The 25,855-nt window shown below is 37.8% G+C and overlaps 2 protein-coding genes and 1 long non-coding RNA gene across 4 annotated transcripts; 2 read left to right on the top strand and 1 right to left on the bottom strand.

The window, feature by feature from the left end:
• Positions 1-1,291: 1,291 nt before the first annotated feature.
• Positions 1,292-7,097, top strand: LOC143846846 (E2F transcription factor-like E2FE). Of its 2 annotated transcripts, none has more exons than XM_077355439.1 (11): positions 1,292-1,521; positions 1,617-1,684; positions 2,088-2,140; positions 2,250-2,327; positions 2,417-2,476; positions 2,571-2,709; positions 5,120-5,187; positions 5,303-5,375; positions 5,487-5,548; positions 5,645-6,023; positions 6,522-7,097. In XM_077355439.1, exons 1-11 carry the CDS (start codon positions 1,442-1,444, stop codon positions 6,605-6,607), a joined length of 1,146 nt encoding a protein of 381 aa, XP_077211554.1. In that variant the 5' UTR covers positions 1,292-1,441; the 3' UTR covers positions 6,608-7,097. The 2 variants fall into 2 exon arrangements, with proteins under 2 accessions (XP_077211554.1, XP_077211553.1); XM_077355438.1 differs by having other exon boundaries at positions 1,296-1,521; positions 5,475-5,548; positions 6,522-7,093.
• A 2,391-nt stretch (positions 7,098-9,488) lies between these two features.
• On the top strand, positions 9,489-20,842 carry LOC143846845 (putative serine/threonine-protein kinase At1g54610). The gene is made up of 7 exons (XM_077355437.1): positions 9,489-10,142; positions 11,331-11,615; positions 11,734-12,051; positions 13,160-13,381; positions 16,529-16,629; positions 19,025-19,115; positions 20,155-20,842. The coding sequence occupies exons 1-7, from the start codon at positions 9,750-9,752 to the stop codon at positions 20,476-20,478; spliced, it is 1,734 nt and encodes a 577-aa protein (XP_077211552.1). The 5' UTR covers positions 9,489-9,749; the 3' UTR covers positions 20,479-20,842.
• On the bottom strand, positions 10,455-14,513 carry LOC143846847 (uncharacterized). The gene is made up of 3 exons (XR_013234865.1): positions 14,440-14,513; positions 10,903-10,962; positions 10,455-10,757 (listed from the first exon to the last, which is right to left on the bottom strand). It is a non-coding gene; the product is annotated as an uncharacterized LOC143846847 (long non-coding RNA).
• Positions 20,843-25,855: the final 5,013 nt, after the last annotated feature.

The raw sequence follows: 25,855 nt of genomic DNA, 5'->3' as shown, positions 1-25,855 counted from the left end.
CCCTTCTGCGCATTTACACCACAGCACCGTCTTAGCTCGTTTGCTAGGCAAACGCGATCGGATTTCGACGAAATTTTGCGGGGACCTAGCTGGGACCCAAAGCTAGCCTAGGGTTAAGTTTGGGACCCTAACTCATTGATTTGATGGGGATTTTTGCAAAACTGGAAGGGTTTAGGGCACGGTCAAAATGGGGTGTCTACAACTCTAAACCACTGATAAGCCTATATAAACACCTTATAAACACTATAAACTACTTCTTACCCTGTATAAATCATTTATAATCACAATTATAAACACTCTAAACCACTGGTAACCCTTAATAAACCACTACTTACGATTATAAATCACTACGGAGGAATCTTACCCAAAGAACCTATATAAACCACTTATAAACACCCACTTCAATACTGGTTTATGGTAGTGAAATAGTGGTTTAACTTAAGAAATTAGTGGATTACAGTAAAATAACAATGATTATAAAGTGTTTAAAGTAATTTAAATAAGATTAAATAGTGATTGAAGGCTTTCTGCAATGAAAGACAGTAGTTTAACATGAAAAACTTTCATTCAAGTTTATAAACATGCCTTATAATGGAAAGAGAAGGGAGAGGGGTAAAAATACACACCTTTCCATTCAATGGAAGCTTTCTGCAATGGAATGGTGGTTTCTAGTGAAGATTTTTCAGATTTCCAAATCCAATAACGTTTTTTTCCAATATTTTTGAAAATGGAGGCGTTGTGCAATGCAATGAAGGGTTAGGAAGGCTTTCACATCTAAATATGAGGTTTTTAGCAATAGAATGGAGCTTTTCGCATCTAACAATGGAGGTTTTTGGGTTTCAAAAATGGAGGTTTTTGGGTTTTTCATACGTACGTTTTTTGGGTAGGTGGGAGGAAGAAGAAGAAGAGGGAAAAAGGTGGGTTTTGGGATTTATTTTCCCCTAAATGTAATCATTTCAAATAGGTGATTTGATAGGGAGAGAGAGAGAGAGAGAGAGAGAGAGAGAGAGAAAGAGAGAGAGTCAAGGGCATTTTAGTCATATGCACTTTTGATTGGTGATTTAGAAAATAGCCCTCTTGAGATGTCATAGTCAGAAGAAACTGTTTCTATTTGGTCATTTTCCCAATTTATTATCTCCCAAAAACAACACGTGGGCTGATATACGTAGAACCCTATTTCGATAACAGCACTACTCGTACGCTATCAACACCCAACTAGAAAAATGTAAAACAAAGTTAGCAGTGCCATTATCTGAACACAACGGTGCAGATATTAAAATTTTGAAATTTCGAAACGCGCCAACCTAATAACACTCAGTTTTTTCCAACGGTCTTAGTTCCCTCCGTTTCAAGTCTCCTCTCTCTCTCTCTCTCTCTCTGAGATCCATCTTTTGTTAGAGAAAAATCGAAGGATCAGAAGCAAATCTATAAGAAAAAAAGAATGACTTCATTTCGAGAATCAGGAAGCAGACACCATACCTACAGCAGAAAGCAGAAATCTCTAGGCCTTTTGTGCTCCAAGTAATTTCTTCTTCTAGGGTTTCCTCCTCTTAGATCTTTCTTTCTTCTTTTTTTAAAATTTTTTTTTTTCTCAACTTTATGTTAATATTTTGCAGTTTCCTGAGCTTGTACAATCGAGACGACGTTGAATCAGTTGGATTGGATGAAGCCGCAAGTCGATTAGGTCTAATCTCATCTTTAATACCTTTCTTCTTTTCATTTTTGTTTTTTCTTCCGTTTCATTTAATTCTCTTGATCGGCTGGATTAGGTCTAATTTGATCTTGAATACCTTTCTGTTTTAGGTCTAATTTGATCCTTAATACCATTCTGCTTTTCATTTTCTTTCTTTCTTTTTCTTCTGTTTCATTCTCTTGATCGAGTCGATTAGGTCTAATTTGATCTTTAATACCTTTGTGTTTTAGGTCTAATTTGATCCTTAATACCATTCTTCTTTTCATTTTCATTTTCTTCTTCTTCTGTTTCATTCTCTTGATCAGAGTTGATTAGGTCTAATTTGATCTTTAATACTGTTCTGATTTTCATTTTCTTGATCGGTTTGAGTTTTGACCTTCTTTTGGGGTTTCAGGTGTCGAGAGGCGAAGGATCTATGATATCGTCAATGTGTTAGAAAGTGTTGGAGTAAGATCTTGTCTTATCCTTTTCTAATCTCCTCTTTTGGATCTCTTCCTTTCCCTCTCTATTTTATTTATTTCATTTTGAAAAGGTTTTCGTTCTTTGATTCTTGCAGGTTTTAGCGAGAAAAGCTAAAAATCAGTACTCGTGGAAGGGTTTTTCTGGAATGCCTCAGGCTTTAGAAGAACTTAGAGTAATCTTGTATTTTATATTCATTTTTTCTCACGTAATTTTGTCTCTTCAGGAAATTTGCCCTAATTTTATGTTTGAATTCTTATGTAGAAAGAGGCGCTAAGGGAGAAATCATGCAATGCTACTGTACAATCATGCGACAAATCAGTGGTATCCCTAATTTGGAGTTGTAATTGGACTTTAATTTACTTATATATGTATATTTTTTGCGAGTTTAGTATTTGATTTTTTCTTCCTATTTTAGGTTTTGGAAGATGAAGAAGAAGAAGAAGAAGAAAAGTTGTTCAACCAGAACAGCAAAAGTAGACAAGATAAATCAAGCACTGACTCTGTTCTCTTTAAGGATTCTTTGTCCTGTTCTTCCTCTTCAAAGATCAAAACTGGTATGCTTTGTTCTTTCTTAAATTATATTATTGTTCTTACTTTTATTCTTTTTGTTTGCTTCTTTGGGGAAAAAGATGCCCTTACTCATAAGCATTTTATTCTGTATCTTGACCGGGCAGTTAGATCTTGTTTCTGAAACCTTCTTCTCTTCTTTTTCATCTTACACACACTCATGGTCGGTAATGAACTAAGTTGGGTTCATGCTGTATAACCAGAGTAGATATGGGCAGTCAATTCTGCATAGCCAGAATACATATAGCTATGTGATTTGGGTCTGGACTGACCATATTGTAAGCCCTATCATGGATGGGCCACACAACAGACTCACCCATTGAACAATCCTAATCACTGGGGGGTGTAGCATTCGTAGGGACTGTTGACAATGAACTAGTCAGGTGCCCTCACATGTGACTGCTATACAATTTGAACTCTTCCCATCGTACGCTCATGGTGGATGTGCCTGTGTTTTGACAGTTGAGTTGGCTCTTAAATTGCAACAGGATCAAATTGAACTCAATATTGGATTCTACATCATATGTTTTATTAGCTTGTTTAGAATATCAAATAATATGATCTGCCATTCAAATAAATCAAATAATATGAACCAAAATGTAAAAGATAAGAAAAAATAATGATTAATTAAACATCTGTTTCTCATCCTCTTCCATCATTTAAATAAAAAAATGAACATTATAATGTATAAGTGACGTAGTTATCATGTATCATAATTTTGTTAAAAAAAGTTCATAATTGGCAATTTGGTAGTACATTTTGATGTGCAAACACCAAGTATTGAACATCAATTACATGATACTTGAATACATTATGGTAAAATGCCAAAAGCAATATTATCAGTTATTTTCTGATTTTCTGAAATTGAAGAAAATCTTTCAGGGAAAAGAAAAGAAAAAATTATGTTGAGTTTCTAAGGGACCCCCTACATTTTATCACTGCTGTCTAAGCTCCTTCAAGATTGTTGCTGGGTTTCTAAGGACTCGCTGAATTGATAACTTCCATCAAAACTCCTACAAGATGCATCAGAATGATCCTTGGTATAGAAGCATGTTGCCAGTCACATATTTCAAATCCAAGGAACAAGGGTTTAGGATTTTGGAAAAACTTAAGGGTTCTTTTGGATGCAAAGAAGATTTTGATTTGGATTTCTCACATTTGCAGCCCTTTTTGCATTGTAATTTGGATCCGATCAAATTCCTGGATTTCCAATTCAGCAACTGACAGTGAAAAAAAATCAGATTTCCAAATAAGCTGTGCAAATAAGAAATTGGAAATCCACAGATCTGGGAGTTTCCTTCACCCTCTTTGCTCCTCAACCTCTCCCCTCCATAGGTAATACCCCCTTCCCTCTCTGTCTCCCTCAACATGAGCTGCCGGATCTATTCATTTTGTATTCAAAACTCAATTCCAAATCCAAAGACAATATATGAGGTATCCAAACGGGCCCTAAAAGTCGTTACGAATGATCAATTCAAACGAGGGAACTGTTATTGGGGCTTGTTCGGAAAATTAAAACAAAAGTCCATTTATGTGTCATGGTTCTGTCATGAAATCCTTTGATGCAATTGTAATATTCAAGTGAAACTGTCAAGTGTAAGATTAATACAAAGATTATAAAGTTCAAGTAGGACAATTTGGGAAAGAAAAGATTTGAGTTTAAGATTAGAATTGTTTTCCATAAGATTCGATTTGGGAAAACACTTAAAATCATAAATTAGAATGTTTTTAGTCTCGTAATTTCCCTCTACCTATTTAAATATAGTGTGTTTCCGAGCTCATTAAAGTTTATCCAGAAAAAAAGAGAAACCTTTTGTGGAAACCTCCTGCCATTGCGGATATAATTATTTGTCTTTTTCCTTCTCTTGGTTGGCACATCTCTCAGATCTTTTGGGAAGGCAATCACATTGATGATTGGTTTGTCCTTATAGGCATAGCTATTTGAAGTTCTGTTTTCCCCTCAAGAAATTTGTATATATTTGGATGATGATGCTTTAAGATTCTCTGAATTTTGGTTTGCCTCATTTCATGTATTTCCATCTTTACGAGCTTCTTCTGGCTCCTCCTGTCTCGAGGTTTTTTCTCCCTTGTATCTTATATTCTTATTTTTCTCCAATAACTCTCTGCTTGCCCAACAGAAATGGCGATAAAGAAAATGAATTTAAAAACACTTGATATGCCATGGCCTAGAACTGCTGCCTTTAGAGAATCCTAGCAGCCAGTTGGTGGCCTCGCAGTGGGCTCAAAGGAAAATCATTAAGCAACAGTAAACACTAAAAATTCCTCTAACTAGATTCTATTACATCAAATGGGTCTAATCATCCACAAGTATCCCTTGTGGGTTCTTCTCCAGTATCATTCATCTACTGTATTTGATTGTGACATTTGTTACCGCAGACAACAGAAGAGAGAAATCACTTGGCCTTCTCACCCAGAATTTTGTCAAGCTCTTCCTCAGCACAAATGTAAGCAAACTTGGTCCAGTCGTCAAGTTTCAACACTGATTATAATTTCCTCCACGTATTAATTTCCATTTTTCCTGGTCTACTTAATTAGTTCTTCCTCATTTTATTTCTTCAGGCGGATATGGTCTCACTCGATGAAGCTGCAAAGTTCTTGCTTGGTGACTGCCACAGTTCATTACAGATAAGAAGTATTAAACCTTCCCCCCCCCCCCCCCCCCCCCCCCCCCCCACTATTCTCTCCTTTCATTAACCAAACCACACTCTGTGACTGATCCTCCTTTCATAAGATAATTCTGCAGCAAAGGTTAGGCGATTATATGACATTGCAAATGTATTGTCATCCATGAATCTCATTGAGAAGGTAAAACTGCAAAAAACATACATTCGGACCTTGATTCCTACTCAAATTGGGCTCATTTGTTTATAATATCCGTTTATGTTTTTAAATGATTTGCAGACCCATCATACTGAGACCAGGAAGCCGGCATTCAGATGGTTGGGGATTAATGGGAAGTCTAAACATGCCATATCCTCTTCTAAGTCTCCAAATGCGAAGCAGCCGAATAAAAGGGAGTTTGGAACGGATATTACCAATACTGAATTTAAAAAGAGTAAGGTGTCTGTTGATGAGGAGGAGCCTTCCAAAATGCAAATAAAAAGCAAGGCGAAGAGTGATCATAATCAAACTGAGCAACAACAAAGCTCCAAAGGTTATGTTTATGGCCCTTTTAGTCCTGTCAGTTTGCTAGATGTGGTGGACACGGAGAAGGGTGTAAAAAAGGTTCAGGACTGGGAGACCATGGCCTCTTCCTTCCGCCTTCACTATCACAACCAAGGTAATTTGACATTATTTTTTTTACTGTCGCCATTTTTCTTTAACTACTCATTGTTATTTCCAAATTGGCTCATTATCAAGGGCATTGATCATGAACCTATACTTGGGTGAACAATTGTTTTTTTGCTTTGCGAAACTGGAAATGATGTTCTTCCATACATAGTTTCAAAAATCCCCCTCATTATCTTCGACTGCCCCGAGTTGAGACTCTTTTACTTTGGCTGTGTTCTTGTTTGGTCCGCATTGTGCCCTACAAAATCAATCAAAACTCATTTGACTCTCCCGAGTCATGACATTGACAACCGAGCATCCAGCCATGTCAACGGAGTACTTGATCGCATCGTACCAAGTCGATTAGTATTTTCTTTGGCTGCGTTTTGCCCACATCCATGTTTTGAAACACAGCTTCCACCTAACATCTACTGTGATAGTTATACCACATCGAAGTTCGTGACACGACTTTGTTCATTGATTTTAATTGTTGCTGTTTGTTTGGCAGCTTTGAGTGAGCTTTTTTCTCACTACATGGACGCATGGAAATCATGGTACATTGAAGTGGGTCAAGGAAACAGGCATCATCCTTGAAGAGTAATCACTGTCTAGAATTCTCTCCCTCCCTCTCTCACTAACTGAAGAACAAAATTTGAATGTACAACAGAGAATTATTTTTTAATTTTTAATTTTGCTTTTTCTGATGTAGTTCTAGGAAGAAAAGGATGGCCTTCAGGTTTGTTGTATGTCCTCTGTACACAAACTTGTATGACCATCCAATCCCTCTTATGTAGCACAAATTGCATGCTAACAAATCAGTAATATGCTTGTTAAATGTTAGAAATTGCTTGAGCTTTCAAAATCTGTTTTGGCACACATATAGTGATCAATGAATATGTCAGCATTATGATTGTTTGGCTTTGTGGATTGAAGTTTATACACTGTTTTCACCCAAATTTCAGTTGGGTTAAACACCCAAAGCATCAACTTCTTTGCTTCAGGTTTAAATCTCATTGTGATATTTTCTGCTTTAGTTTTTGTTGAGTGGGGCACTGATTTTCTGTTCTCACCATCGCCATACATTTAGGATGATTTTGTGATAAAGTGAGCGACCCTATTGTAGATGATCCTAACTGTTTCGATTGGATGGTTAAGATTACTCGTCTAGTCCAATTTCTTCTATAGTGTAAACCACTGGTGTTTTTGTTCTGATCAGTTGGGAGAGACCTTTTGGGGGCAATTTTCCTTTCACCTATTTAAGATATGGTAATGGGAAACCTTGTGAAAGCATGTAAGAACTCTGATTCTCTCCCCTATTAGCATCAGCCCAAGTTGTTGGGAGATGATCTGAAAACTAGAAAAGGAAGAGCTCGATATGTCGATATGATTGTGCTGTTCTGGTTATTATTTTGTGGCTAAACTGCTCGTATTCCATTGGAGCTGTTCACAATGGGGATGGCTATCCTACTTGGATAAGCTAATCTTGAAATTACCTTGTCCGTGGTTTGCCAATTTTATTGTAATAATACTTATCCTAGAACAAAGGTCAACAAGGATAAAAGAATGCTAGTCTTGGCGGATTTTAAGGAGATTTGGTCTTGCAATGGTCAAAACCAATTACCATAGAACCCGGATAGCAATTCCAGGCAAATTTAGTTGTCACCAGAAGGTTCCCACAAGGAATAGTGTAAAACACATTTTGTATTTCATGCCCTATAAAGGACGTGGGAACCATCCTTGGTGGTTTTCCATGATGGATTAGGAAACCTCCTCCATACATTTAGAACACAAGCCCATCTAGTTTTGCTTATCCATCACACAGCAAAGGACACATGGAAAGAAGAGTGTAGAGTTGAAGATAGGCTTTTCAGCAGTGGATTTCAGGCATGGCAGCTAAGTCTAAATGACTTCTATATCATGTATATTCTGGTTTATGTTTGAATCAGTTTAATGACAACTTATTTCAGTATTTTGTTTATGTTTCTGTTACAGATTTCAGCATTTAGTTTCTATTTCGGTAAGCAACAGATTTTCAATACTCAGTTTTTTTTCCATGTCTATCCAAGGATTAAATAATTCTCGACATGTTATCCCCATGGTGAACATCCCTATTAAGAATCTAAGATTTATGGTTGATTGGTAGGGAAAAAATGATACTTTTTATGTCATAATTAAGAATTGAGATTGGATTGATTTATGAATTGTGCACTGTGGTGGATTGGCAAGTAGTGCTGTGACTTTACTACTTTTGCCAAGGCTTTAGAACCCTCGTCATATGTGTGCTTTTTAGTTAGTTACAGTTGGATTAGGTTCAAGTCTAGGCAGAAAAATGGAAAGCATAAGCATTCCATCCTCAAAAGTGTCCTTTCAGATAGAATAGTGACAAGGAGACCAATTTGGGACCTAGGGTGGAGTAATATACATTCCTTACTCCACCCTAGATCCCCAAATCGGTCTCCATAGAAGCACTCAGATATATGTATATTAGATTTAAATGCTTAAACTGTTAAATTTTGGTGTGGTTTGTAGTGACTTTATGTAATAATTGTCTAGTGCTGAACGAACATCCCTTATAAGTTACAAAACTGTAAAATTCAGTGATCTTAGGTTTGTTAGCGAAACCCTAGAAGTGGAGTTGTCAACAGCATTTTAGCTTGATGAATTAAGGACCTAGGATTATAGCGGTTCGGAACTAGCCTAATAGCCAGTCCTTTTAAGCTGGATATCCCCCCTTCTGACGGATAAAATCCCCCCCTTTAATGTTATCGGTTAAGTTTTGAAGGCAAAGAAAAAAGTTAAAGCGGGTGAATTTATCCTCAAGCAGTGAACCATTCTCACAAAAGCAGTTAAAGGGTGGGATTTTATCCGTTTAGGCGGGGAATATCATTTCCCTTAATTTTGAGTATAATAATCTGTTTTGGACCCACAGTCAGTTCTCAATACCGATTGTGAGTCCAAAACTGATTATGGACTAAAATGTATGTTTAGGCCTGTTTCTTTTGGATTTTGATACGGACCCTGAGTCTAAATTGATTAGCCATGTTGATTTATGTGGATCGAAACTGTGACCTCAGAGCCTCAACCATTGAGCTACAGGACCCAAACCTAGTATCTAGCTCTACTTAATTGAGCATTACACAAGATTTTCTGAATCGGAGGGCTAAGAATGATCCAATGAAAAAGGATTCAACAAGATCACCTGCAATTCTGTTCACCAGTCAGATCAACGGATCTGATCCCGTACCGTAACACATGTGGGGCCCAAAATGTGACTGTTAAGAATGAGCCTAACAAGCAATAACCACCATCTCTTTACCATATCGATGATACTTTCACCGCTGCAGTACGCATTCGCCGCCTTGTCTCGTGATTTGACGTCAAAAAGCGTTAAAGTTGCCAACTGTTCATGTTATAAGTGGGGCGAATACGTAATACAGAGGGGGTGAAAATATCATCTTTCTTTTTTCTCTAATTTGATCTCTTTTTTTGTTTGTTCCCGCTGGAAAAACCCATCGGAGCCCAGGACACGTACAGCTTTTGGTTAAAAAAGAAATGGAACCCTTCTTCCTGGCGGAGAAACTGAAGAAGAGACAGATGAGATTCCAATACCCACCATGGACGGCTTATTTGGCGTCTTTCCCTCTCTCTCTCTCTCTCGATTATACCAGCAAAGAAGAGGAAAAAAAGGGTTTGATCGATTGGACCACGAGACCAAGTTAAACCGAGCGGGAATGAGATGGGTTGCGTACAAGGAAAGCCATCAACGAATTCCCCACCTCTAGGGCGGGCCAAGATGAAGGTAGAGAATGAGTACATGGTCCAGAGGCAATTAGGCAAATTAAGCAAGGAATATGGAAGAATTTCCCGCCAAGAACAGACTAGTAATGGTGCAAAAGCTGATGTGGCGGATGGTGGGAAAGGGGATGGGAAATTGGTTGAGAGAGATGGAGAGAAGGGTGTTGGTGGGGGCGATGCGGGCGTTGTTTCTCGGAGCATTAAGCCGTCGAAGGAGGTAGGAGGGGATGAGCTTGTTGATGGGTGGCCGCGGTGGCTTATTGATAATGTGCCAAGAGAAGCTCTTGTTGGTTTGGTTCCAAAGGGTGCTGAATCCTATGACAAGCTTGATAAGGTGAGCTCAAGCTTCAAAATCTCTAGCTTTACTACTCTAGATTGAATCCCTAAATTGCTTTGTATAGATGGACACAACCCTTACCAATTGTTGAATTTTGATGAAGTTGGAAAAATAAAATTCATAATATAAGAATGTTGAAAAATGCCTTCTGGGATTTTATTATGCTTTGGTTTGAAACTGAATGAAGAGGTTGCTCTTATTTCTTGCTTCTAATATATTGTAGGTTGCATCGAAGACTTCTTTAGATAGAAAACTTGAGGTTTGTGTTGAGAAATCTGACAGGCAAAATCCGATCCGATTGCACGCAAAGTAATAGAAAGGTAATATAAGCAAGAAATATATTACAAGATAATACAAGCACTAGATATACATGGTTCTGCAATTGTCCCTACATCCACGCGAGACAACCAATCTTCCACTATGAGCAATAAACATAAGAGATTACAAACGGATTGAAACCTTAGTCAAATCCTTAGCTACTCCATACTCACAGCCCAAGAAGATCAAATCCAAAAGCGCACCTGATGTCCAAAAGCGAACGTCCTTCCACTTCCCACACGTCCCTGCCTTTTTTCTTTCTATTCACTCTTCCCATTCATATTTTCCCTCTCTCTGCAATATATATAATTTCAACACTTGGCTCAAGACCTAGTTCCAGTTTAACTAGGAGACACCTAGACTAACTCTTTATCCTAGTCCAACTAGTAATAAAACCATTCCTAGTTACACTATTTAACTATTACAAGGAGAAGCTCACATGGAGTGGGAAACGAGACAAAACCCGACAGTATTGTGTTTGATCTCTTTCACCTCTTACCTAGAAAAAAGGAAGAAGGAAACAAATATCAATTGCATCTCCTTTAAACAAAATTTTCATTTGTTGCCCGACCCAAGTTTAATCTAAATGGATAGGGATGTAAGCACTGTTTTTCTGTTAGAGAAACATAGAAGAGTTGGATCTTTGTTCGCATATATGAATGTTTTCAACAGTTGCATAAAGACCTATCAGGCAAACATGTGATGATACAATAGTGTAACTTGGGATGATATAATACTTCATTTTGTAAGATTTCCTCTTTCAAGTTGAATTATATCACTTGATTTATGCATTTGAGGCTTGATATAATTTCTTTTGGGTGAAAAGCAAAACTATGCCTGAATTGAATTGGAATCTTGTTGCTGCAGATAGGCCAGGGAACCTATAGCAATGTGTACAAAGCTCTAGACCGAGATACTGGCAAGATTGTTGCTCTGAAGAAGGTCCGCTTTGACACGTCAGAATCTGAGAGCGTGAAATTTATGGCACGAGAGATCATGATTCTGCTAAAGTTGGATCATCCGAATGTCGTCAAGCTCGAAGGACTGGCTATATCAAGAATGCAATATAGCCTTTACTTAGTCTTTGACTTTATGACATCGGACTTGGCGAGAATCATTTCTCGCCCTGATGTGAAGCTCACCGAACCACAGGTTGTTCATACTTGCACTTACAATTTATTATGGTTTTTCTCTTTTGGATTATGTGGACCTCAGAAAGTGAAAATAAAATGCTTGGTTCTCTAGACTTAGTTGATTCTTTTTTGTTTAGGTCAAGTCTTATATGCAACAACTGCTTGCTGGCCTGCAACACTGTCATGAGAGGGGAATTTTACATAGAGACATTAAGGGATCCAATCTGTTGATTGATAAGAATGGGATGTTGAAAATTGCAGATTTTGGACTGGCAAACTATTTTGATCCCAACCACAAGCATCCTCTCACGAGTAAGGTTGTGACACTTTGGTATAGAGCTCCTGAGCTGCTGTTAGGTGCCACTGATTATGGAGTTGGTATTGATCTTTGGAGCGCGGGATGCCTATTGGCGGAAATGTTTGCAGGAAGGCCAATGATGCCTGGTAGGACAGAGGTAAAAAAGTTATTCACTATTTGTTGGTAAATCTATTGCTGATCATGGGACATTAAATGGAGAGCTTTGTGAAGCTTATTGTGGTTATATTTTCTCTAGTGATATGAACTTTGTGAAGCTTCTCTAGTGATATGATTTTAAAGTCATAAGATAAGGTTAGATTTGGTATTTTAAAATTTTCACTCATATTAAAGTGGGTCCTATCTTTAAAATCCGTAAGTTTAAAGCTAGAATGGTTGGGGTAGAGATTTCTTTTGGTGGGAGGGGGAGGGGGGACAACTTTATAGCAAGTCAAAATTTAAGCATCCTTCTAGCATTTGACTGTACAACATTAATGGTTTTGAAAGGGTTTGAAACCACTTAGTCGGGTATGGTCATTAACCCTTAACACTAGAGAAAATGGTGAAAAACAATTGAAATAATGTAAGAGTGAAAAAAATGGTTCGGATTGTTACACTCAAGGTTTTAAATTTCGGTTTTGGTAGCCATGAAAAGGGTGACATTTTGGTTGAGGTGAGAAATTTCGATGGAAATCCTATAAAATCAGTGAAAATGGAAACATATGCAAATGACAGAATTTTAAGATAAAGTTCAGGAAATGCTAGAATAAGCACAAATACACATGTAGAAACCATCACAAAAGCACAACAATGAGCACCTACTGACATGCGATGTCGCGCATGTTTGATGATTCAATGCATACCACACTTTACACATAATTCATATAAATATTTATACATAATATAACTATGTAACACATACCGATGTAGCATACTATATACTTATGGTGTTGGTTTTTGTATGCGTTTTGGTTTCGGTATGTGTTTCATTGGGGATAGAAACAGGAACATTTATATCGCTCGTGTCGGTTTCGGTGAAAACCACGGTTACACCACCATGTAATTCATGTGGTCCCGGCATCTATATGAAATCGTATTGATGCCTTAAAAACTGATGCAGGATACAACTTGAACTTTTGACAATTTGGATCACATAAGGTCATTTAGTCATTGTCACATTTGCATCATATGTTATTTTATATGTTTGGCATGATGGTTTTGGTTTTGTAATTGTAATCTTCATTTATCAAATTATTTGACGGATTCAGGTAGAACAGCTTCATAGGATCTTTAAGTTGTGTGGATCACCATCAGAGGATTATTGGAGAAAACTGAAGTTATCTACAAGCTTTCGGCCACGGGAACCATACAAACCTAGTCTTCTGGAAGTTTTCAGAGATTTTCCTAACTCTTCCTTGGGGCTTTTGACCATGCTTCTTTCTCTACACCCCACGTATCGTGGTAGTGCAGCTTCTGCTCTGCAAAATGAGGTGAACTTCTCAAGTCTTTTTTGCTGCCATAAAATTTTCTTTTTAAAGTAAAAATTTATACAATTGCATTACTTGACTGATCATTGTATCTTTTTCTTTAGATAAGTTTTAGAAGTGGAAGATTTGGGGCCTTTGCTTTTTGATATTTAGAAGGAAATGAATGATTTTTTTATAGATCTCATTGAAATGAATTTATTCCACATTTTCTGATTTGTGTATCGCTTCAAAATCTGCCAAAATTGTCCTCGGCGTCTATGCATAATCACACTATACTTGCTACATTAAGAAATTTTTATGCTTTTAAACTACTTTTTATGGGGGTTTATGTTTGGAATCCTTGCAATTAAGTGCAATTATAAGAAAAAATAACATGATAAAATAATTTTCTTTATTTCAAACTATTATTGCTTGATGTCAAAGAATTAGGGCCTTTTTGGATGCCACCAAAATATTGTGGTCTTTGCATATAAGATTACCATATAAGATTACTTTAATTTAATTTCAGCATAGAAAATCATGAGAGTTAGCCTTAGACATAAACCATTAATAGGGAAAGATTCTACTTGAAGCAATTCTTGCATACAACAACTTCCATACTATAAAAGATGGGAATCAAAAGAAAACTATGCGTACATACTGTCCATAAAAAGAAATAATAAGTTCTAGGGTCCAAAATCTAAACTAATGTGAGGTAAGTGGCTCTAAAACAAGTAAGACAATCAAGGGTTTCAATCCTAAGGGAAAAGGGTGACAAAAATCATGGGAATAGGGCTGAAATAATATAGAAAAATCTCTCGGGGCAAGTGTAATGGTCCTTTACCTCAAATCCGTGCAAATGAGGGCCCAAGAGGAAAAGAAGGGAGTAGAAGAGAAAGAAGTGGGGAAGATCAAAGAAGAAGAGAGGTAGAGGCCGGGAAAGAGAGATCCCGGAAGAGGGAGACAAGAGAGGGATTAGGGAGTGAAATAAGGCGCGCGAGAGAGAGAGAGAGAGAGAGAGAGAGAGAGAGAGAGAGAGAGAGAGAGAGAGAGAGAGAGAGAGAGAGAGATGGGGAACTCACCCATGGCGTCTTGGAGATAGGGGGAGTCGGCAGCTCCTTGTGCAATCACGTATTCTTCAAAATCTAGGTTTTCTTCTCCCCACAAAATTTTTATACAAGCTTGTGGTGGGCCCCCTTGCAAACCAATAGCATTCTTTCTTTCTTAAGTCACTTAAATGACTTAAGCGGAGATGAAAAGACCGCAATACCCTCAACTGCAAAAGGAGAACAATAACATGAAGGGTAAAATTGGGAAACAGACTAAGGGGAAAAAGAAAGAAAAGTGGTGTGCCAAGTAATGAAAATGGCGACCCAACGGTCGGATCACATCACAAATTCTCTGGATCTTGGGGTTAAGTGGAGAGGGTGGGTAATGAAGTGTGTATCTTCAGCATGGTTCTCGTTTCATGCCGAAGAACATAGAGATAATAGGTTCATGCTGAATGAGAAATCTTTGTTTCGACTTGCCCAAATCTTAAACTAGAATATACACACTTCATTACCCAGCCTCTCCATAGAAAAGAATCGACAAGGAAATTATAAAGGAACATTAATATCATAATTGATACTCTTGTATTGTTATGTATGCTATTTTATAATATTATAACTAATTTTTTTGTACTTTTAATTTAAAAATATAAAATCTTTAAATTTATAAAAATAATAAAATTAAGGATGTCTAGATTTAGCCATGCCATGTTATACATAAAATTTCCGTTATATTATCTCACTATTTGCTTTTTATTTTAATAATTAATAAAATATTCAAAAATAATTTTAAAAGGATTTTTTTTAATCATTTAGTGCATTATATGGTATACTATACTAGTATGTGTTACATAATTATATCTATATGAATCACATGTGAAATGTGTTATGTTATCTATTATGTATAAATAGTGGGTTTGAGTTTAGAATAAACCTTACTGTTCTAGACATGCGTGACAATGCATGTCACTAGGTGTTTGGTCTTGTAAAATCATTCTGGATGTTTGTTCTACTTATATGATGGCTTTTATGTGTATTTGTGATTTTTCTAGCATTTCTCTAAGTTTCATATTAAATTTCTATCATTTACATGGATTTTCAGAAACGTTCATGATTTTACAAGATTTCCACCTAAATGTATGATCGAAACCTTGTTTCTATTTTTGTGGTGACCAGAATGCATTATTAACATTTGAAATCTTGGGTGGAAGTGCTAAATCTTTTGGGTGGCAGCATTCATTGTTTTCATGTGATTGTAGGTAGTCATTTCTCTATCATATGTAGTATTTGCCAACATACTCATTATACTCCCCAATTTATTCTTCTTGGTGTCCTCTATCTCTTCCTTGAGCACTCAAAAAAGCTTCATGGTATTAGAGTGGTTTGAGCAAGGGAGGATATGCATTTATCATTTATTCAGGTTCTTATCTTCTCCAGAGACCTCCATTTTCCCTCTTCCATCCTTTTCTTTCCAGTCTCTAAATTCTTTAAATAAGCTCAACTTTTCCTTTTTGGTCTTTATGTCAAAATATAATTGTTCCAAAATCGTAGTCATCTTCTTTCTCCATCTTTCATTCTCTTTAAAACCTCATTTTGAGTGGTTTTTTTTTTTTTTTTGATTGGTTTGTCCTCTCATAAACCCATTTTTCTGCTGGTGCGGCCTTTTCCCCCCTTTTTCAATCTCAACATATCAATGTGCGCTAGTGTGTTTGAGCAATGAAATACTTTGTCTGATTATAAGTGAAAAATATGCATAAAATTCATGGAACCATGCTTTATTTACAGATAACTCAGACTATGTTCAAGATTTCAATGGGCTTTTTGATTTGTAGGCATGTCATTAGTTGACATCTAAGGAATTCAGATAACATTACTTCTAAATTCAATGATAGTTTCCATTTGCAATTGAACAATAGAAGGATAGATTATAGGCTTATCTACATGCATTAAGTGAGTAATCACTGATATGCTTTTGTATGAGTATCTCTTAAATTTTCTGTCGTATATGATAACCGCAGCAATGCAAATTTGGACATTGCTATATATGAATTATTTTTCCTTAACTTATGGTGAAAATGAAGTGTTTTTAGTTGTATCCTAAGTAATACTTGTTTCTTTACAGTTCTTCTGTACGAGCCCATTGGCGTGTGACCTTTCAGGCCTACCAGTAATTAAACAAGAGGAAGAAGAGAATAAATCCACTCAATCCCGTCGAAGGAGAAAGTAAGTTTTTATCCTATATTATGAGTACCAGTTTTGCTAAGGATCTATATAAAAACTTCTTTGTTAAGGAGTAAATATCAATATCATTATGGTTATTTCTTTACTTTTCTGTTTTTAAGCAATTCCTAATTATTATACGTTACTACTACATTTTTGTATGATAAACTTTGAATGTCATGCATTTAAATCTGATGAAAGAATATTTCAAATGTAGACATTAGTGGAAGGTAAAGCTTCATTTGTGTTCTGATAGCAATTTAAAATGCTACTTGTAACTCGTAGGAAAACTAAAAGTGGAAGGAAATTCTAGAGCAACTTATGATTTCCATCAACATTAATGAACAAATTTCGGTAGAAATATGGATGCTGTATTTTCAGTGTACATCCTGAGAGCTACAAACCATCCATTTTGGCCAAGCAGAATAAAAATAGAGGGGGGCATAGTTCTGTGTTAGAACTCCTCAAACATATGTGGTACGAAAAGTATCATAGGAAGTAAAATCGAGTAAGTGATTACTGATGAAAATTAAATTCTGCCCTGAAATTCTTTGGTACGAGTCATAGTTCTTTCGGAAGTGGTCTTCTCGTGCTCTACCCATGATTATCTTGGGGACTTGCATCTTTCGTCAGTCATAGTATGATGGGGGTGGAAATTTCTCATTACTAATAGTATGGAAGCACTTTTTTCAGCTCTAGTAAGAATTAAGCGGGGAAAGTGGAATATTCCTAGTCCCCAATTTTCCAACACACACACACACACACACACACATTTTCCTCTAGATTCTGTTGAGTTCACAACATTTTATTTATTTATTTATTTTTCATTGCTGTGGTGTACATTTTCCAAGAAGTAAACAAAGAAGCAACTTGTTTAATAGTGGACCAAGAAGTGGAAGAAGCTATGAAATCATTGTGACTGTTAGTTGGTACAAATGTTCTGTGAGTTCGACAAAAGATTTAAAATGGAAAGCCATGAATGCTACACCCAATCAATGATGTATCCAAAAGCAAATCTGCGGAAAAAAAAATCATACAAATCTCAGAAGACTCGCTATGTACATGATATTCTTGAACTGGTAAGAGGAGAACATACTAATAAATGAAGTCTGATCATCTGATGCTGCTCAAATGAGCCACTGACCAAGTGATGGAGGAATTCGTCAACTCTTGTGATGACTGAAATCCTTCCATTGTCAAATAATGAACATATCAATGACAGGGTTCTGTTTATAAACTATGTCACAAAGGAAAATTTTCCTTCTTTCTTTTCTCAAAAATGATGGATCGTTACTTGCATGAATCAAGCAATGTTTTTCAATTAGTCAATAAAAGAATGTGTATTCCATGATCTAGACACATTTGAGATTTTATGTTGAACAATATGTTGAAAAAAAAATCATTATTACCTCTATTTTTGCTCTTAACCCTGGCTTTCAATCCATGTATCCTTGCATTCAAAATTGGTCCATAAGAGTAAACACCAAACTAATCGAGAATGATGAGAATTCTTTCGATGGATCTATTGCACAACATGGAAGGATGCTTGTGAATGGAGATGAAAAATTTGCTTGTTCTTGAAAATATTCTATCTCCTAGACGTCTCTAGTGGACCTCTCAGTAGGATTTGAACGCAGATCAAGTTCTGACCCTCTGTCAAAGAAAAAAGAACGAATTGATCTTGTATTGGTAAACAATACAATGGTCAGTATCGGAATTCTTCTGACACTTAGCCTACGCTTGCCATATTTTTGGTTATGAATCACATTAACTAATCTGTGCGTTTCATATTTATTCCTGAGTGAATCTACTTTATAGATGTTAGCAGCCCATTTTTAACCATCCTCATCTCAGAAATCTTTCCCTAGGGTGAAAGAACTTACGGTAGCCTCCTGTGCCATTTTCCTTTCACCTTTTCATAGAGGCTGCCTTTAGAAATTGGTTTTCTCCTCCAAACCATCAATGGGGCCAAAGATCTCCATCTCTCACTCTTGTTGCATGAATCTGTTTTGCAGAGGTCTTTGTTGATGATAGAGTTTGAGACCCCCTATCTTCCCTAGTTTCTGCAACTCAGAAAAGAGGTGGAGATAGAATAGAGTTGGCCACGAAAATATGTCCGAAACATATAAAATGCAGTTAATCAATATAATCTAACAACTGAGTCCTATTAGAACTAGCTTGTGTTATTAACATTGTTACAGTACTGCCACTGCGTTAATACATGAATATCAAGTACTAGTAAGTTCAATAAGCACATGTATGATCTCAGTTATTATAGTCAACTTGATTTAATAATTTGCCATCTTATTCTCTCTTTGTGAGCATATCCTGTGCTGAAATAATTGGGTTTGCTAATGTTTATTTTATTAGTATATCTGAATGCTTTTCCCCTACATAGGCACATAGCTTCGAAAATGAAGCAACGGTCCCGTGCGCATCAAGAGGTAGCTATAGAAAGGGCCAAAGGAGATTCTGAATATTCAAAAGAGGTGCAAATCTTACCATAAATCAAATTAAAGTTTTATTGCCGATAGAAATGCATTTAAAGTTAAACGTTTTTGTATTGGTTGTTCTATCTGGAATTTTTTCTAGATTTGATGAGGTGTATCGTTTAGAAAATCCAGTAGCCATCAAAATTTGTTCTAGCCAACGGGTTCACAACCTAATGCTGTTGAACTCAAGAACATTTGTGTTCAAGTCCAGTTCTTGTTTTTTGATCATTTGCACATGCTTGCTGGAATGGTCTAATCGTCTTGTCATTGGAACCAGACTCATTTATTGTTTTCTAACCTGTACTGTAGTTTTGCCCATTAACCAAGGAAAGCTGGTAAAACCAGTGATCAAATTGAGAATTATGGAATGTGATAATTGCTCCTTAGTTGTAGATATTTCCATAAATATTCAAGACTCCATTGATATCCTGAACACGACATGCATAGTTTTTTTCCCTATTTGCCTTTACATGATGGCATTGTTGGCAAAAGTGCATGGATTCTTCTGAATTGGAGTCCAACATCTATTGCGTCTGCCAGATTTTAGGAAGACATAAAAATACAGAATATATGTTTACATGGATTCTTCTGAATCGGTTAAGTAGCCATGTCGGAAACTTGTTGGATTCCAATACTTTAGGATTCACTGTGACACTTCTAGATCTTTGTAATCATTTTTTATATATGTTACAACAAATAATTTACAATTATCACATGTTTTGAGTTTTATCTATTCTAGCAGTAAGTTTTTATATATGGAATTAAAACAATATATTTACTTAACATACCAAAATGCCTATTATATGACAATATTATCATGTAAAAGATTTAAAATTATCCGAATCCATGAATCCTTCTTCCCAGGTTAGCTGAATCTGACACTCAATACCCGTGTCAGATTCCGACACTCCTATCCACACCCATGCAACATAATACAGAATTTGCATTTATGGTGCATTCCATTTGTTTTAATGTAAAAAATCGAGGTAGATTGATCCATAGAAGATAATTTAATCATCTGTAATTTTTGTTGCAGGAGAAAGAGAACGGTGAATCGAGCTCCCACAGCCAAGAGATGGGTAGCAGTACAGGGAGCACGACGTCCTCCATTGTAAAGCCAAGCAGGCATGATGGGAGCCTGAAGAGAGCATCACCCAGAACAGATTGTCATCCTCGGGCCAGCAAGAACATTAAGAACTTGCCTCCATTACTAGTCACCTCCAAAATAAACACTGACGACGACGACGAAGGCGACAGTAACAGATACCGATTTGGTCTCAATCTGAGGTCTGCCTCAGCTTCAGATTTGCGCAGATTAGATGGAGAGATGATGTTCAAACGCTATGCCTTGGATGATTAAACCATGTGAACCGTGAGGCTTCTATATGGTCTGCCCCAACTTTTCTTTGCTTTTTTTTTTCACTATGTCGGATCATCTGGTTTGAGAGCCGATCCGAGTCTAAATGGACTAATGCAACTCATCAAGCAAGTCAAAGAATGCATATGGATTTCTTTCAAGTCTGCTACGAATGTAGTGTCCTTGAACAATAAAAACCCATGCTTTTTAATTATCACTACAAGCAACTCAGGTTACGGTCTTTTGATAGCAATCATGGACCTGCTAAATCGGCTAGAAGATCTAGAAGATCTTCTTAATATGCTCATTCCCATGTTCTTTTATTTCATGCCATGTTTAGCATTTATTTCATCCCATGTTTAGCTCCTTAGTTTGGTAGGTTTCCTTTCTAGATTTTATTGCTTTTGGGAAATTCTATATTATTTATTTCTTTTTTGGTAATTCTCTCCGTTTATGAGAAACTGTTTCCTTTTGTAAATCTCTCTATATAGGAGGGACTAGTTGGTTGAATAAGGCATGACACATTTTCCTCAAGCTTTGGCTTAGGAGGTTGGTTTCCCTCGAAGAAACCCGTGAGAATCATATTAACCGGTATATGCCACGAACAAGGAGAGGATTGATGTTCTCGAAATCAACGAACATGAGACTACGGCCTCTCTATGGAGCTCACTACAACGGTCAAAGATTTGGCAGTGGCTATGGCTAGGGGTGCAACTCGGGTCGGGTCGGGTTGAGGGCAACCCTAACCCAACTCGATATAGCATTCCCTCAACCTTAACCTGACCCAACCCGCTACTTGGGTTGAGGATGGTCAACCCTAACCCAACCCGCCTCCAAATCGGGTCTGGTTGGGTTCGGGTTCATCTACGGCCAAACAGAAAAATACAAGAAAGAAAAACATAATCCTGAGAAAATAATGATAAAATTAGAGGACGTTTGTCGGGTCGGGTTGCCAAGGCCTCAACCCTAACCCACCCGAATTTAAATCAGGTTGGCTTTTCTCAACCCTAACCCAAACCAACCCAACCCGAGCCAAAATCGGGTTGAATCTATCAGGTTCAGGTTGAGCCCAACCCAAGTTGCACCCCTAGCTATGGCTACTATCAGATCGCTAAATGAACAATTACCGGCATCCTTGGGCATTCCTGTCCGTGAGGGTGTGATGCCACAGGAGAGTGAGGGCACGCATAGAAGTAATGTGCAACGACCGCCCAACTTGCAAACCGGGACTAGTGTGGGCAATGGCACAATCCAGGCTCATTTCGCACGCTTGGATTTTCCGAGCTACGCTGGCATCAAACCTAAAGAGTGGCTTCATCGAGCGGAACTTTTCTTTTGCTATCAAGACATGCCGTCGGATCAGCGTAGGGGTGCAACTCGGGTCGGGTTGGGCCGGGTTGAGGCCAACCCGACCCAACCCGATTTCACCATTTGTTTGATTTCTCCATTTTATTTTTGTATTTCCGTCTCATCCTAGTCCCCAATAAGAGGGTTAATTAGGACAACTTTCACCAAATTTTTTATTTCTTTCTAGATTTGAATTATATAATGACAAAACAAACATAGAAGTAAAGATTTTATACATATTGGATTTGGAAGGGTCGGGTCGGGTTGCCCGACACCCCAACCCGACCCAACCTGGTTTCCAATTCGGATTGGTTTTTCCCAACCCAACCCAACCCGATTTTTAAAAAAACCCAACCCAACCCAACCCAACCCAAATTCGTGTTCAACCCGACCCAAGTTGCACCCCTAGATCAGTGCGTATTGCTCGCTTCATTCCACCTAGAGGGGGGAGGCGAACCAAAGGTTCCAATCTATGGAGCGATCCTACCATTATATTACATAGGAGATGTTCTCCAAAGCGTTGTTGGTAAGGTTTGGCCCCAACGATTATTAGGATTTTGATGAAGCCTTAGTGAGGATTCATCAACAAGGATCCTTGCGGGATTATCAGCGGTCTTTTCATTCTACGAACCCATTCTGCCCGTTTCTGCAAATCTCTAATGAAAAGCTGCCGAGAGAACTGTTACTTTGGAATGAAGTGGAGTCACTCCGTGTGATTCTGTTCTGCCCGTTTTGCCTGCTCTGGATAATGGAAATTGAATGACGCGGACTGTCAAAACGTGACAAGTACACCCCGTGAGGTTTTGTTAACGTGACTCCAACTGAAAATTAGGGTTTTCAGACTTGAAAACTGAAAATTACGGTTTGATTCAAACCCTTGTTTATTTATCAACATAAACCCTCGATCCAGGAGTTTTATTTGTCTTCATTCACTCCATTATCATGATTTGCACATAAACCCTAATATTTTAAGGCTGGCATCCAGTTGGGCTGCCTTTTTTGGTAAGTAAGCCGGGACTAAACCTGCAACCTCTAGAGATAGAAAGCCTCAACCATTGAGCTACAGACCCATCTTCCAATTTATAGATATACAGGCTACTTAAATACGTGAGAGGTGCTGTAAGGGGCAGAGTGGCCTTACTGTAATTTAGAATTTTTCATTGGCTGTTACAATTACAAATGTGCTGGCTAAAGAAATGGAGGAAATGGGAAATCTAAATGGATGACTGCAGCTGAACGAAGGCAACGTTTCTAGAATCGGAATGGTGGGTATTCAGGCCATCCTTCTTCAAAAAGGCCAAGTGGCGGAGGGAAGGAATAGCGAGGAGGAATCGACGGTGAAGGAAGACTCGGCGGTGGAGGTTCCGTCCCTGTCGGGAAGAGCGGGCTGGGACGGATGGCTGATAATCTCAGGTCGAGTCTTGAAATGGCAAAAGAGCGCACACCGTTTTGAGAAGCCATTGATACCAAGGAATTGTATCACTGATAAGATGGATGGCTGCCATAGTCATCATATTTTCATCCGATAGTTAATGTATAGCCTGGAATTGGTCAGCAACGTAAAGCCACTCGGATGGGCTTGTACCATCAAATTTGGTCAGATCGATCTTAACACGGCTGAGATTAAAAGGGTGGTTGTTCCTTCTAGACTCACCTTGATTTAGTTGAGGGTGGATCTCTTCATTGTGCCCACGTTCTCCGGTATTTGATTGTTGTTGTTCTGGATGAGAAGGAGCTTGATAATTTTGGATGGAAGCGCGAATGTTCTGTAGTTGGGTGCCAATGTTAGCTACCGACAGTTGAAGATCGCGGAGAAGCTGACTGTGTCCATCAACAGTTTGTTGAACCGCCTGGAGTGCCTAGTCAAGCTCTCTACATATGTTGGTGCCTTGGTGTTGTTAGAAGCTGTTGCCATCTTGAAGAAGACATGGAAAATCGCTATCTCTGATACCAGTTGTTAGGATTCCCAAGCCTTCAGAAAAAGATAAGGGAGAAAACAAGATCGATAACTCGCCTAAATTCGAGAGAAGGCTAAAACTCTCCAAAGTTTCATTTAACACAACTCTCCTCTTCTACGAGTAATAGACGCGAAATGCCTTCTGCGATGGACGCTAGCAAATCCCTTATAATTATATCGGTCTTATATTTTATACAAGGAGAGTTTTCTCCGGCATCCAAAGTTCCCTTCACCAATTTTCTCCAACATCCAAAGGCCCATGGAATTTTTAGGGCAAACACTCTAGCATGAAATAAGATATTCTCATTATTAATAATGGTTTCAATACAATAGCAACTTGCTTTTAGGAAATACACTAGCATCAAGAGTATGCCTGCTAATTGCATCAATCATATCAATACGACGATGCAATAGTTGTTTCACATATGATCGCGAATTTAAGGATAGTTAGATTATTGCTAGTTTCGCAGAGAGACGTTCACGGAGAGGGTGAAAAAGTAAGGAGGGATAAACAAAAAAAATTCTCCTCTACGGTTATGTAGGGACTCGCCGATTTTGTTTGTCACGCAGGGAGGGTGGAAAGGATATTGAAAATTTTGCTCCACTCCTAGATTTTCGTATCCCTATTCTTCCCTTTCCGCCCTCGTGTGACCAATAAAATCCCCGATCAACCGTCGGCCTTGAAATATTATCCTTTATTATTTATTATCCTTCACCACCTTGCTTTCCCCCGCCTTGTTAGGTGTAATGTATGAGAAGAGCCAAAAATAAAAATAAAAATCTATTCATCAACTTATACCCAAAAAACCCATTTCCACATTTTTCGCCTTTATGTGAATAAAAATGAGATTCTTCGCAGCAAGTCAGATTTGGTTCTGAATATTTTCATTAATCCGTTTCTACCCATTTTAATCGGGAGAGAATCATAAGGCACATACTACTTATGGTTATATATCATTAATTGCTATTCTAAGATGCAAATCATTGTACCATGCTATACACATTTAATGATCGGTGCAATTAGTAGCCTCTCGCTTACCGACTACATCAATACAACGACGCAATGGCTATTGCACTGGCATTCAAGAATCTAGGGATAGTTGGATTATTGCTAATTATGCATAGGGGTGGCGTTCATGAAGAGGGAGAAAATAGTGCGTAATAAATAAATAAATAATCTCCTTCTTAGTAGTTACGTAATGACTCATCAATCTTTAACTTGGCAGCGGTTTTGTGCTTTTTTCTATGTTGTGGAGAACAAATAAGTTAAAAAATATGAAGAATGGGGTTCTTTAATGTGATCCGGTCCGCCTGTTTCTGCAAAGCTCAAACGAAAAGCTGCTGAGAGAACTGTTTTTTTGGAATGAAGCGGAGTCACTCTTCTGTGTGATTCTGTTCTGCCAGTTTTGCCTGTCCTAGAGAATGGAAATTGAATACCGCTGACTTAGATTTCAGAATAGGGAGATGATATTTTCACTCCCCTGCATTATGCGCACACTCCCCTAATAACTTGATTTGGCGTGAAAAGTGGGCAACTTTAACACTTTTTGACGTCAAATCACTTCAAATCATCGCCCTTTATTTTCATTCCCAGTTTACACAGGAGATTCTTGGGCTTTGCTTCTCTCTTTTTTCTCTTAAGTAGAAACATTTGTATCATTCTAATGCATCTCTGTACCACAAAACTGGTAATGTTCATCTATGATGAAGATCATTTTGTTTGACACATTTCAATCTAATGCAATGAAACGTCTGCATTCTTACCACACAAACTTTCAAGGAGTGTTCTTCAACGCTTCTCATTCTCCTTCCATCGGAGTGGGGAGAACGGAATCAATTGGAGTTGCTTAGTTTCGCTCTGGGAATTCAGCACAGATTTATGCCAATAGTGGCCAAGGGTCAGAGAAGAGAGAATCAGAAAAGGAAGGAACAGGCTGGTTTAGCAGGCATCCAGTTGGGCTGCCTTTTTTTTTTGGTAAGTAAGCTGGGACTGAACCTGCAACCTCTTGAGATACAAAACCTCAACCATTGAGCTACAGACCCATCTTCCAATTTATAGATATACAGACTACTTAA

The sequence above is a fragment of the Tasmannia lanceolata genome, unplaced genomic scaffold (genome assembly GCF_043159265.1).
Source record: "Tasmannia lanceolata isolate RefF3 unplaced genomic scaffold, GAP_Taslan_0.1 ptg000015l, whole genome shotgun sequence".
Taxonomy (NCBI): domain Eukaryota; kingdom Viridiplantae; phylum Streptophyta; class Magnoliopsida; order Canellales; family Winteraceae; genus Tasmannia; species Tasmannia lanceolata.
This window is presented reverse-complemented; position numbering and strand designations above follow the sequence as displayed.

What these genes read in the sequence shown, in the direction of transcription:
- LOC143846846 (XM_077355438.1), top strand. Translation starts at nt 1,442, where the DNA reads ATGACTTCATTTCGAGAATCAGGAAGCAGACACCATACCTACAGCAGA. An exon ending in ATGTGTTAGAAAGTGTTGGA is followed by an intron (nt 2,141 to 2,249) that starts GTAAGATCTTGT and finishes TGATTCTTGCAG; the next exon opens with GTTTTAGCGAGAAAAGCTAA. An exon ending in CCATGAATCTCATTGAGAAG is followed by an intron (nt 5,549 to 5,644) that starts GTAAAACTGCAA and finishes AATGATTTGCAG; the next exon opens with ACCCATCATACTGAGACCAG.
- LOC143846845 (XM_077355437.1), top strand. Translation starts at nt 9,750, where the DNA reads ATGGGTTGCGTACAAGGAAAGCCATCAACGAATTCCCCACCTCTAGGG. An exon ending in CTTCTGCTCTGCAAAATGAG is followed by an intron (nt 13,382 to 16,528) that starts GTGAACTTCTCA and finishes GTTTCTTTACAG; the next exon opens with TTCTTCTGTACGAGCCCATT. An exon ending in CAATCCCGTCGAAGGAGAAA is followed by an intron (nt 16,630 to 19,024) that starts GTAAGTTTTTAT and finishes TCCCCTACATAG; the next exon opens with GCACATAGCTTCGAAAATGA.